General features: G+C 30.6%; 1 protein-coding gene and 1 long non-coding RNA gene across 12 annotated transcripts in view; both read right to left on the reverse strand.

Moving 5' to 3' along the window:
* Positions 1 to 2,361: 2,361 nt before the first annotated feature.
* Positions 2,362 to 4,189, reverse strand: LOC134685299 (uncharacterized). Its single transcript, XR_010101287.1, has 2 exons — positions 3,232 to 4,189; positions 2,362 to 3,155 (listed from the first exon to the last, which is right to left on the reverse strand). It is a non-coding gene; the product is annotated as an uncharacterized LOC134685299 (long non-coding RNA).
* Positions 4,190 to 4,655: 466 nt separating this feature from the next.
* LOC134685297 (tumor protein p53-inducible protein 11-like) overlaps positions 4,656 to 14,783 on the reverse strand; it is a 144,729-nt gene continuing 134,601 nt past the window's right edge. For 10 of the 11 annotated variants that reach the window (XM_063544925.1, XM_063544926.1, XM_063544922.1 and 7 more), the window contains 2 exons: positions 11,334 to 11,435; positions 4,656 to 4,906 (listed from right to left, as the gene is read on the reverse strand). In XM_063544925.1, coding sequence (XP_063400995.1) covers positions 4,731 to 4,906; positions 11,334 to 11,435 — 278 coding nt within the window. In that variant the 3' untranslated portion in view covers positions 4,656 to 4,730. Of the gene's footprint in view, positions 4,907 to 8,798; positions 8,957 to 11,333; positions 11,436 to 14,783 lie in introns of all 11 variants that reach the window. The other variant, XM_063544923.1, reaches the window with a different exon arrangement.

The raw sequence follows: 14,783 nt of genomic DNA on the forward strand, positions 1-14,783 counted from the left end.
ATCCCTACAACTCAAAAAACAAGACTGTGTCCAAAGTACACGGATGCCCTACTTGCACTATCATTTTCCATGATCTATGGACTGTGAAATTGGATAAAAAATCTAAATTGGCATTACAACTTAAAGATCATACCATAGACAACATGTGTTCTAAATTTCAAGTTGATTGGACTTCAATTTCTTCAAAAACTACCATGACCAAATACTTTAACCTGAAACTCGCACGTTCAATTTCTATGTTTAGTGGACCGTGAAAGTGGGATCAAAAGTCTAATTTGGCTTTAAAATTAGAAAAATCATATCATAAGGAATATGTGTACTAAGTTTCAAGTTGATTGGACTTCAGCTTCATCAAAAACATCAAGTGCAGCGAGAAACTCCAGCATACTTAATTCCGAAATATACACAAGAAACTAAAATTAAAAATCATACAAGACTAACAAAGGCCAGAGGCTCCCGACCTCGGACAGGTGCATAAATGCGGCAGGGTCAAACATGTTTGTTGAGATCGCTACCTACCCCTATACCTCTAACCAATGTAAAAAAAAAACCAAAACAACACACACACACACAACAATACGCACAGTAAAACTCAATTCAAAAGAAGTCAGAGTCCGATGTCAGAATAGGTAACAAAAGAAACTAAACAAATGACAATGATTCGACCGACTTCATAACAAACACATACTTTCTTTATAATTAATTTTAAGTAGTTTGTCTTACTCCTCAGCAGATAAAGATAGCGTAACAATAATTTGCATAAGGTGTGCTCACATTTATAAGGTCCTTTTCTCAAATAGTATCCTGTTTTTTGACATCTTCTTAAACACCGTTTCTGACGACAGCATATATCAAGAGAAACACACGGAACACAACACACAACAAACTATCTAGATCACATCTAAGCAAGGCATTTTTATTTAGCTCTGTTGCAACTTAAAAATAAGATGAACGAAGTATGGATGTCAGGGCGCCCAGACGTTACAATCTCAGTTACTGGGAAATATTCTGCGAGACATGAACACTCTTTACATACCTTAGACTGTATTGTATTGAGAAGGATTCAATTGACTTCAATATTAATAGGTCAAAGGTCAGGTGCACATTAGCTAGGATGAGACTGTTATTAGAGGCATTTTGTTTCCAGATTTTTTATAATATGCACCATATGTCCAAACTTGTCTTCATAATGTCTCTTTTGGCAAAGAAGAACCCTATGTATATTGGAATCAATATGTAGAAGGGCAATGTCACAGTAGATATTCTATCCCTTCAAGCATCCGTCCATCTTTTACCAAACCCGGTATAATAGTGACAATGGGATGATTTAATAGTACCCTTCACATTGCTGTCAAGGCACAGATGCTATGCGTAGAATGTCATCTTTTGATATATTAAATTTCCAATATAATTTGACTTTTAAATTTTGACCCTGTGAGTGCACTAATTAAAGGAGAAACTGCAATTCAGGTTTTTGAAAATATGGTTTACCTGAACATGATATTTCATTCATACCGTTGTTTGATAGTCTTAATTTGATTTTGTCATTTTTTATGTAGTTCCTCCTTTTTAAATTTACCATGGTTTATTTTTTTTTGTTAATACTTTTTTTCTTGTCAGCACATTTTTTTGTTTATGTTTCCGGTCATTTTTTTTCAATGTGATCATTTCCCTGCTGTACTTTTCCTGTTGATCTCCTGTCTTTTAGTTCAAAAGGGAGTTATTAAGGTGGAGGTCAATCACTATTGATATTTTGAAGTCTTTGTAGTTTCAACAGTAATTCATGCATGTCCCAATATAACCTTCTATTTTCTTGATTTTTTTTTTTAAATTCCTGAGTTTTGGTACTTTCTGTTATGAATTTTCGTCAGAGTTCAGTATTTTTGTCTTTTTAAAAAAAATATTTCACAGTACATGTATTATTCTAACAATACTATCTTTTAAAGTGGATTCAAGATGTCTTTCTTAGCCATTACAACATTGGAACCCTTATAGACTGTCACACAAGAGGACGATTATGCACTTAAATACAACATATTTATTCTTAGCACACCATTTTCCCACTGAAAGATCTTTACCAAGTCTTGGTATTTGGATATGTTTCTCATCAGTTGAATGTCTTTTTTATTGATTTGAATTTACACAAGAAATCGTGTTTGTCTGTTTACCCAAGTATTTTTCATCTTTGTGAAATTTTAACAAACTGTTTTACTGTTGCATCATAATTGTTTGTCATATTTTTCAAAACTGGAATAAATAAATTATATTTTCACATTTGGGAACACAACATCCAAGATATCAATCAACTAAAGGTAATATCCACCAGTTTAGTCCTTGGGACATTATAACCAGAAGACAGTATATCATCATGAAATGTTGTTTATTTTTGTAAACAATTAATGAATTATGCATCAAACACAATTTTACAAACATTACATTATCACATAGGAGGGATTTCTGTTAAGGTTTTACAATATATCCACAAAACATTTCTTACATAAACCTGTTCCATTGTAACTTGTGTTAACACGTTCTTTATATAACATTATATACTATGAAAATAAGTCATTAACAGGATTTATAAAATCAGTTATACTTAAAAATAAAAAAAAACATATCCTAAAATACTTATTACATTTTTTTTATATATATATCTTAACTCATTAAACATTCTGATGAATCAATTCTAAGGTTTTATATTGGTTAATTTAACAAATATTTTACTGTCATTTATTTTACCCTGCATTACTTGAATTTTTTTTTTTTTTTATCTGGTACTATTAAATGTAACTTTAAACTTCAGATAAATCTGACCAATTGAAATATATAATTTCCTGAAGTTTGTTTTTTTCAAAATGTCAACTTTAATTTCTTTTCGATTTCTTGTTGATACAGAAGTTATTCAAGATAATTGTTTTCTTATTTTGCCTCGATTCCTGGACAAACAAACTGATAACCCATAGTCTAAGTGATATTAATTAATTATAGATGCAAATCTGCATTACAAATTCTTCTGAATTGCTGGCATACACAAATATAAGCCTGGTGTCTTTGATGGTACTTTTTCGTCTGAAAAGCTCTTTCTTGGGGATCATACTTTCACTGCATTGAGATAAAGCCATGACTTATTTTTTTGTAGAAAAGGAAATGATCACCTTTCTTGGGTATCATACTTTCACTGCATTGAGATAAAGCCATGACTTATTTTTTTGTAGAAAAGGAAATGATCACCTTTATGTTGAAATGTTTTACCTATTCAGTGTTTGAAGTAAGAATTGTTTAAATTACATTGACTCAATTTTATACTTAAGCTGAAATAAGCTGTTACATTTTAATATGTTTCCTTTTCCAATAGCTCAAATGGAATATAACATATATCTTTATATGAACAAGGCGAGCATCTAATTCCTCATTTTCTGGTCAAATACTATTGCTATGCTATAACTTGTTTGGTAATTAACAAAAAAGATTCAAATATATGTAAGACAGAAGTCTTTGGTCCCTTTAGATACAATTGAATGAATAAAAACATTTTCATAATATATTAAAAACATCAGCCCCTTTTTTCGAGACCCTCTATGTGAACACATTTAAGGAATATATGATATCATTATTCTCGAGGATTTATTTCACATTCAAATGAACATGACAAGTCTCAGTAAACTTTCTACAGCTAATGTGTGTACATGACATTGAGATCTACAAAACTTCTAAATATGTAAAGCCATGAAAAGCATACACAATGTATGAAGATGTATTATATACAAATGACAATGGTGTTAATTATGTGTGGTTTTTATATATGACATTGACATAACTTAATCTACACACTTTATATTGGAGATCGTCATTGGTTTTTATATATGACATTGACATAACTTAATCTACACACTTTATATTGGAGATCGTCATTGGTTTTTATATATGACATTGACATAACTTAATCTACACACTTTATATTGGAGATCGTCATTGGTTTTTATATATGACATTGACATAACTTAATCTACACACTTTATATTGGAGATCGTCATACATTAAAATGTTTTCCCCATCTTTCCCTTATAATTTCCGACTTAATCGTCTCACACTAAACTTTTCAGATAAATTTATGACATTTTTTTGTGTCTTGAACATTTTACATACTGCTGATAAATGTCTTTGTAAGAATCCATCAGATGGTTAACACTACTGTGTCAAGATAAACTATTATAAGAGAATCAAAAATTCTAAATGTGATGATGGTCTCTTTGGCATAATCCCACTGTAAAACTGGTTCCTAATATACAAAAACGTAAATGACACTTCAAAAATGTAAAAGGTAACCTTTATACTATTATGAAATTGTAAAAGACTTTTTTTATAAATATGTTTCAACATGAATACTTAGAAAGTTTATTTTTTTACATGGTTTTGTCAAAGCTTTTCTTAGCTAAACAAATCATATCATTGCTTTTACAATTTTATAATATCTATTATCAAACATTTAATCCTTAATTAGAAAAATGATAATACAATTTGAACATTTTTTATAAATACTAGTTATATGTAAAGTATTTAAGAAAAAGTACATATTGGTTGGAAAAATATATCTTTAAAAACAATTTGATACCCTAAAATGACAGAAATCACAAAATACTTTTGTCAATGTAATGTGAAATACAAATTGAAAAGCACCATGTAATTCTACTGATTCCTGTTCTGTGTAACATTTCCTGGTTTCCATCTTTTTATTGGCCCTTTTCTTTCAAGTCTTTACTAGAGGTGTTCCTTTTCAAAGAAGAGGTCTTGAATGTAACTGCCCAGTAGAAAAAGTAGGACATAGCAGTTAGCAGGCTGGTGATCAGTAACAACACCAGCCGACCCCTGGTTAACGCAGACTCATAAGTCAGATTTATTGCTATTGCTGAAAAAATAAAACAAGTTCATTACCATCATAAAAATAAAACAAGTTCATTACCATCATAAAAATAAAACATACATTGAAGTCTTTTAAAAACGTATAACTACAAGAAAATTGCCTTTCAATCTTATGATACAATAAAAGAAGTCATCTGATATTATTAATATGGATCAAGGACCCTCCAATCTTATACAGAACATTTACCATTCAATCTTTTAATTATACAATAAAGATCACCCGATATATTTACTTTAGAACAATGTCTATCCAACCCTAGCTGTATTTGGCAAGTCCTTTATGCATTTTGGGTTCTCAATGCTCTACAACTTCGTACTTTGGTATCTATGATGAGTTCATTTACTACATCCAAATAATCACCACCAATTTGTAATAATACAGAAAATAACCAAACAATCTTGTCACTATAAAACAACAACCATTCAATCTTGTCCCTACAGAACAATAGCCATCCAATTGTATTACCACAGAACAATGACAATCCAGTCTTATTACAACAGAACTACAGCCATCCAATAATACTACTGCAGAAAAAATAACCAACCACTATTATTACTGCAAAACAATGCTCATCCAATCTTATTACAACAGAACAATGCCCATTAATTCTTACTCCTGCAGAACAACCACCTACCAATCTTTTACTACAGAAATATAACCAACCAATCTTATTTTTTCAGACTAATTGCTTTCTAATATTATTTCAACAGAACAACGACCTTCTAATTGTTTTACTACAGATATATAACCAACCAATCTTATTTTTTCAGACCAATTGCTTTCCAATATTATATCAACAGAACAACGACCTTCTAATTGTTTTACTACAGATATACAACCAACCAATCGTATTACTACAAAACAGTGACAATCCAATCTCACTACAATAAAACAACAGCCTTTCGATCTTCCTACTACAAAACAATGATGATCTAATCTTATCAATGAAGAACAACAACCATTTAATCATTTTATTACAGAACAATGACCATCCAACCTTATTACTATAGACTTCTGACCATCCACTCTTTTTTCTATAGAATAATGATCATCCAATCATATAATTACTTCAGAAATTAGCACTCCAGTCTTATTAATATAGAATAATGACCATCAAATCTTTTAACAACTGATATCTTTTGCATCCAGAAATGATAAAGTTAATGTAAGAGTTACATGTAGTGATTTAGGCTTGCTCCATGTCATGAATCATATCATTCATTACTTGTCCAATAAAGTGAACAAAATGGTAGTAAATATGATTAAACTGATTGGTATACATGTAAGGACAAACTAGGAATAGCAATAAAAATAGTGTAAAATGTGCAATCTTAACTGCAAATAGTACTATAAAATAGGTTCCATGGCACACCTCTTTCTAGAAGCATCCCTAAATGAATCTTCCATTTTTTAAGTGTTTTTTTTTGCAATGTTCACACCAATTTCTTGGAATAGGGTTTTGAATAAACAGAATGGTGGCCAAAATCAAGATGTCATTTTACATAAATAAAACCAAAAGGAAATCAATAAAATTCAACAAAAACAAGTACATATCTAAACCCTTCATGAAACACGTCCGAACAAAAACATTTACATAGACAGAAAATAGCAGTTCATATAAATACATGCGCAACTTTTTATTTATATCAAGCTGACATCTAGAAAGAAGCTTTTCTATTCTACCTCATCACAATTTTCTATTCTAACATATATCTATTTTCTACTGGATAATCAAGGCTATTGGTCTAGCTGCTAATATTACAAGTTGTCAAAATTTCTCATAAGGATTTTTTCAGGTATCAAACATGGACAAATTAGAGTGAAATAATTTAGTATATCATCTACTATATATTAAATCTACTATATGTAAATTTTGTCCATTTGCTTGCATTTATTAAATTCTAATCAATCAATTCCCAATTTGCCTATTTTGCAGGTAACTATAAGTGATTATTAAAAAAGTACAAAATAATCCCATTTATTGCTTAATTTGTAAATTATGTGCCAAAGAGACTATACATTTTTGTTAAGTTACAAGCTTTGTTCTAAGAATGTATTATACTGGTCAATAAATTTATTCTTTAAAATGAGGTAGAAATTCGTTTTCTTTCCTTTTAAGATCAGCTACTTGAGCACTTCTAGGAGATGAGACATCTGAAGGGATAGTAAATCTAGTAAGAATCCATAGATATGTCTAAATACTACTGTAATTTCAGCAGTCTACAAATGTCAGGCATATGACACCTAATGTTTAACACTCATTCTGTTGACTGACAGTGTTTGATTTATATGGACCTCCCCCTTTTGTCATTAGAGATCATTACTTTTTGCTATACTTTTCCACCTATATACAAATTCTAAAGTATAAAAGACACAAATGAAAAATAGTACAGAAATACTTAAAAAAACAAGAATGTGTCCATAGTACAAGGGTGCCCAACTCACACTATCATTTTACATGTTCAGTGGACAGTGAAATTGGGGTCAATCTTTTAATTTGGCATTAAAATTAGAAAGATCATATCATGGGGAACATGTGTACTAAGTTTCAAGTTGATTGGTTTGGCACAGACCAGAAAACATAATGCCCCTCTACTATCGTAGGTGGGGCATAAAAAATGATTTAAAAAATGAACCTGGAAAATTATATAGCCAGAATTTCATTTTGATATTAACTAATAAAGTAGCAAGCAAAGGGACATATAAGTACATCACTATATAGTAAAATGTGCATTAATTCTTAACGTGCCCATAATGAGTCAAATTGTTTCCACTATTTGTTTTCTTAATGTTTTATCACAAAACCAAAACCGCTACTCATTAGTGACTTTGATTTCAATACATGCAGAAAATTAACCAAATATAGCAAAGGAGTAGGTCCAGTGAGGCCTGATTTTGGCCTCAAATTTCAGGTTCATCTAACAAAAGTTTTTGGACACTTTTTAAACACTTAAGTGAAAAATCTATCAAATATGCCAAAAACATCACTTTTCAGATGTTTTTTGTCAAAAATGAAAGTGGCCGCATCTGGGTTCATCCTCAACCTTTATAAATAATTTGTACTATCATCGAATACAACTTAAATTTCAATATTATGAATGAAAATGAATGCGGCCACATTTATTTTAGACGGAAACCGTCTAAAAATTAACCAAAATGCTAAATTTTTTAAGATTTCAGTAATTTTGTATGACATAATGATGCTAGAACGCAATATTTGTGCATTGTTTTGTCAGAAACAGCTCATATTTATGTAGCAGAAGCATTTAACTTTCCAAAATATAGATTAAAGATTACATTTTCACAATTTTCTAAAACTGCTATATTTTGGAGCCAAAAAGGGGTCTTACTGAACCTTCTCCTTTAGTAAAAACAACATTATGATTAACTTCTTTCTTTAGTTTGAAATCTTATTTATTGTGTTAACTAAGTGGAAAACTTTGGAATTAATATAACTGAAGGGAATAACTCTTACATGGTAAATGTCAAAATCAGCAATATCAACTTGAAATATATGATTTTTATGATGGATGATAAAATTTTTTTAGATTTCCAAAGATTTGGTCTAGTGGTACTTTAATAACCATCAGAAACCAAAGAAATACCAATTTCGATCTTGAGTTATAAATATGTATCAGTTTAGTAGTTTTCCTTTTTCATTAATGCAAAAAGCAATATCAACAGTACATGTCAAAATCTGAAGAAGAAAAAACAATAAATATCTTGTGGAAACAATTCTAACTCATTACAGTTATCAATTTTGTGAATAAGGGGAGATAAATGCAAGTGCAGATAAAAACAAAAATATATTTTGTCTATTCGAATATGATAAATAAAGACAGACTAAGCGACTAATAAGGATGCGACAGTTGGATACCTGTGTACGATATAATTTCCATTGATCTTTGGGTCGCCAATCTCTTGTCATTATCCAGTAGAAGTAACTACTTATACATATTGCCACTAGTCTAGTACACAAAAGTAGTAGTGGAATAGCACAAAAACTCGTTGACAATGGCACACATATGGCTGAAACTATAAATACCACAGAGCTAAGGTATACCATCTTTTATAGGTAAGAGGCGTTATATATAAGCTGATTAATAAAAATTAAGAATCAATGCAGGAACAAGCATGCAACAGATTTTCCCCTTCCAAATATCCTCTACCCACATTGAAATTATATATACACAATTCTTTATTTTTGTATTTAAAATTTTAATTTCTTTTTCATTTTAAGTTGGGAACAAGCAGTTATTCTACATCAGTTAAATTGTGAGGCTCCAATGAATATTAGTTAACAAATTACTTTAGTTTGGGAGCAAGCCTTCAATAGTATATATGCAGTTGTTTATAACAATGATTAAGCATTTGTAGATGTTCTTTGACTTGTTAATATCCAAACTTTATAATTTTAATCATTTTCACAGAATATTTTGCCTACTCAAGTTGATTTTTTTTTGAAAAGTACTCGATTTATATAACACCTTTTACCCGTAAATTATTTACACCTTTTCAATTGAAGTGATACAAATATTGGTGAAACATACAATAAAGAACATTAACACAGCACATAATATAAAATGGCACCATCACTGAAGCTGAACAATAAACAGCCAGAAGTTTAATTCTATCCTGCAATTAGTAATTTTATTATACAAAAAAATAAATTTATAGCATTAATATATCGTCTGTTGGAATTCAGCATTTATTTAGAGTGAGAAATTAAACTTTAAATTGAAGTGACAAGTGTCAAATTGCAGGATAAAACAATATATAATGCACTTGCATTGTAAGAAAATATGCTATTAAAGTGAATCAACTTCCCTATAAACAGGACAAAAGATCAAGAAACATTGCTTTTCTTCTTGTTTCTAAAGCTAGTACAAATAAATGTTATATTTTCTAGTGATTGAAGGGCCAGTTTTTAATTTTTTAATGTTTGGATTATCTAAAAGACCTCCATCCCTACAACTCAAAAAACAAGACTGTGGTACTTGGATGCCCCACTTGCACTATCATTTTCCATGATCTATGGACCGTGAAATTGGGTAAAAAATCTAAATTGGCATTACAACTTAAAGTTCATACCATAGACAACATGTGTTCTAAATTTCAAGTTGATTGGACTTCAATTTCTTCAAAAACTACCATGACCAAATACTTTAACCTGAAACTCGCACGTTCAATTTCTATGTTCAGTGGACCGTGAAAGTGGGATCAAAAGTCTAATTTGGCTTTAAAATTAGAAAGATCATATCATAAGGAATATGTGTACTAAGTTTCAAGTTGAATGGACTTCAGCTTCATCAAAAACTACCTTGACCAAAAATTTTAGCCTGAAGCGGGACAGACAGACAAACGGACGGACGAACGGATGGACGAAAGAACTACTATCGTAGGTGGAGCATAAAAATCTTACTCCTGGTAGTTTATAGCAACAAAAAGCTGATGAGATGTGAACATTTCAGATAAAATGAGAAGTGATTCTTTGGTCAGTGGTAAATGGTTCAGGATAAGACATCTTCTCAACTCACACACTTTTTTTTGGGTTAGGAATGGAATCAATTTATAGATGGTCTTACAAGGTTCTTCCATACTATTCTGAGTATTCATAGAGAAAATTATAATCTGATGTTAGAAAAAAATTAGTTGAAGATAAAAAACTGATTCAAACAGAATCAATCTTTATCTCTCATAAAGCTTACTTGAAATTCTACGATAATTTACATGAAAGATGAATTCTTTCAAGAATATTGCAATTATTTTTTTCTTTTAGAAATGGCTCCAAAAACTATCACTGGGTGACATTGTACAAAGGAAACATTTACTAACTACTTCTACATTTTATAGTATGGATGACAATATCTTATTCAAAAAAATGTAACAAAAAGAAAATTGTTTCTAGCTAATTGATACATATTAAAAAAAAAAAACATCTTTGTTTTGTTTCTAGAGGTGAAATGACCATATACACTGAAAATTTGGTTAAAAATACATACAAATATATTTAAAATTTGGATTTTTGCCAAATAAGAATTTTCTCTTATCCTCAATTCAATTAGCTATGTCTTTTTCATTATAATGTATGTGGGTGGTATTAGGGATGGGAAATTTAATAACTGAATTTGGTTTTGGGTCTTTTTTCAGTATGTGTCTTTTACCATAATGCAAATTATCTAAAATATGGTTTTTGGTTGTAGGGATATTTTCAAAGTCCTCCCATATAACTCTTAATGGAATAGCCCTTGTGCAGTTATTAATTTAGTTTTTTATTTCTATAACACTTTCAAAAAAACAGGGTTGTTTTGATTCAAATATTATGAATTTGTCAACACATTGTCTTTAATTTAAGCACTAAAACATATATTCATCTTTTTTACATTGGTATAACTTTGACCTTTGACCTTACCAATTGTATGAAGGGTGAAGTAAATAATGCTACACAACAACAACAGGCGAATTAATTCTTTGTCAACAGCTTTTACCATGAACCAGAAAACCAGCGACAAACCTGAAAAATAAAAAAACAAACTTCAAAATCATAGTTATAATAAAATAAAATAAATGTTCATATTGAAATATAGATGTTTTTTCTCTCTCTTTGTCTGTTGAAGTTTTTATTTTTTAGTGGTAGTCTTGTAAAAGATTTGTAAGTATGTGCCTGTCCCAAGTAAGGAGCCAGTAATTAAGTGGTTGTCGTTTTTTGATGTGTTTCACATTTGTTTTTCATTCATTTTTTTGTACATAAATTAGGCTGTTAGTTTTCTCGTATGAATGTCATTTTCGGCCTGACTATGTGGTATGGGCTTTGCTCATTATTGAAGGCTGTACAGTGAGCTATAGTTGTTAACTTCTGTGTCATTTGGTCTCTTGTGCATAATAAAAGACTTTACAAGCTATAGTTATCTTAACCACCCCTTCTATGGTGGACAGGGGACATAGACTATAATGAAAAGGGTGCTTAGATAAAAAGATATGTATAATTTTCTTGGTTTTACCTACAATTACCAGCGTTTTCTTGTAAAATGAATGCACACAATTTTTACTAGGTTTACACACAAATGTTATGCACAGATTTTGTCCATGCTGAAGCTTGGAATATTATTTAATCAGATTATCTTTCTTGTATTTTTACATTGAGAATGTATGCTTATATTACTAAACAAGTTCAATATATATATAAAAGACATTTGAACTGGTGAATTTGTCCTCTTTTTCAATATATGTGCATTTATGACAGTAAAAAAAATGTGATCAAATCAGTAAAGGCTATTGTCCTATTGCAATCTTAAGATTTGTAGAAAACAAAATGGGAATAAGATTTATTTTGAAAGTAAAGTTTTTTAAGAAGATCAATGATTTGTGGTTTTCAATTAACAAAGTCAAAGACCTGAAAAACTCTGATTTATTCCTCCAATGGTAACAAATGAGAAATTTACAGCACATTTTCAATTGTGAATATTTTATTCCATAATCAATTGAGATATACCAATTCTTGAGAAAATTTACACTACAGCTATCAATCATCATATTACTTCTAGGACAATACCTGACTTAATGAGACATAGCGCGGAATTACAGTAAATCTTATAAATTAATTAACCGATAACAATACGTCAATTTCTAATCTATAATCAAATCTGAGGTACAAGATAGGAGAGAAAACATGTTGACTCAAAATCTGTGAAAGCTGAATAAAAAATTGTATCTTTTAAAATTAAGAATAGAAATGGGGAATGTGTCAATAAGACAACAACCCGACTAAAGAGCAGAAAACAGTCATAACCATCAATGGGTCTTCAATACAGAGAGAAAATCCCAAACTCAGATGCGAGCTTCAGCTTAGTGTGCAAAGGAACAGCACTTATTTTTGTGAGTAAAAATGTTAGGGAAATCAGAATCTTTTTCAACCATGAAGGAAGGTTTAAAAGTTCATCAAGATCTTTAAAAAATTAATGTCGCTCTTAAACATTTTATTGGACAAATTAATTCTGTTTTGGTATCCTGAAGAGAAAGATATTACCTTGTCATTACTATCTTTGTACACACACTGAGTATAAACATGGAAGAATCTCATAAAATTGAAGAAATTTGAAATTCACACTGGAATCTTTATTGAACACATTCATGAAAATGCAATTTAAAAAAGGACCAAAATGTCTTTTCCAGAAAACACTTAGCATTGACTCATGCAGAATAGCAATAACTCATAGATTACATGAGCTCTAAAGTATCTCTTTTACTGTAGTTCATAGACAAATCTCAAATTAAGCAAATATTAAACCAACTTCCCTGTAAGATCAGGAAATCACTTCCTAGTGCTTTTTATTAAATGAAATATATACAAAAACATTGAATGTGTAATAGGCTTCAACACACAAAATAAAAGTTCTCTTCACAAAATAACATCTTATCTATAATAGTTATTACAATATTTTCACCCCCGACTTTTTCAGAACCAAACCTGTTTTATTTTTTTATTTTGAAATAACCCCCAGGACAATCAACAATAAAATACAAAATTTTTATTGCTTGTATAAAAAGAGTTATCTAGAACATGAGAAATAAGATCTGATAACTATAATCTTTCCATTTGTATGCATGCCATTTTTACAATCAACTTATGTTCATTGTTCCCATTATTTTTCTTACAATTGTAAGAAAGTCACAAACTCATTTCACAAGTTAATTTCCTTGTTATAAAACATAGAAAAAGATCTGATGACAACATAATTTGATGTTTCTATGCCAATAACAGAGTACTTATAGGGCATACTGGAGAAAATTGTCCACAGATATATTGATTCTTAACCATTTATCAGTTTATACCAGCTGAACAAACATCTCTGAGAACATAATGTATATAATGAGAAGGTAAAAACAAAATATAAAACCAAAAAACACTAAAAACAAACTAAACAAAAAGATATCTAAAGGGGTAAACCAAACAAACACATGATACTGACCATTGTTTTGCCCTTTCTAACTACCAAATTCTCAAATTAATGTTTTTCAGAGTTTGCATGAATGTCTACAAACTGATCAAAGGATGCAATTTTTTAGTCCATTTATATAAAATTTGTTAGAATTTAGCAAGTACAATGTTATAAATAAACATTTTCATCATCTAAAATTTGACCTTTGACCTCATTCTCTCAAGGTTATAATGATGGGTAATACTTATTGGTTTTAGAATCCATACAGATGTACTGGCAGAACAAGGTGTTTTCCCCTGAGAATTTGTGTACAAATGGGGAATCCATACAAATGTACGGGCAGAACAAGGTGTTTTACCCTGAGAATTTGCGTACAAATGTGAATCCATACAGATGTACAGGCAGAACAAGGTGTTTTCCCCTGAGAATTTGCGTACAAATCCATACAGATGTACAGGCAGAACAAGCTGTTATCCCCTGTGAATTTGCGTACAAATGTGAATCCATACAGATGTACAGGCAGAACAAGGTGTTTTCCACTGAGAATTTGTGTACAAATGGGGAATCCATACAGATGTACCGGCAGGACAAGGTGTTTTCCCCTGAGAATTTGCGTACAAATGGGGAATCCATACAGATGTACGGGCAGAACAAGGTGTTTTCCTGGAGAATTTGCGTACAAATGGGGAATCCATACAGATGTACAGGCAGAACAATGTGTTTTCCCCTGAGAATTTGCGTACAAATGTGAATCCATACAGATGTACAGGCAGAACAAGGTGTTTTCCACTCTGAATTTGCGTACAAATGGGGAATCCATACAGATGTACGGGCAGAACAAGGTGTTTTCCCCTGAGAATTTGCGTACAAATGGGGAATCCATACAGATGTATGGGCAGAACAAGGTGTTATCCCCTGAGAAT

Source organism: Mytilus trossulus, chromosome 9, assembly GCF_036588685.1.
Source record: "Mytilus trossulus isolate FHL-02 chromosome 9, PNRI_Mtr1.1.1.hap1, whole genome shotgun sequence".
NCBI lineage: Eukaryota > Metazoa > Mollusca > Bivalvia > Mytilida > Mytilidae > Mytilus > Mytilus trossulus.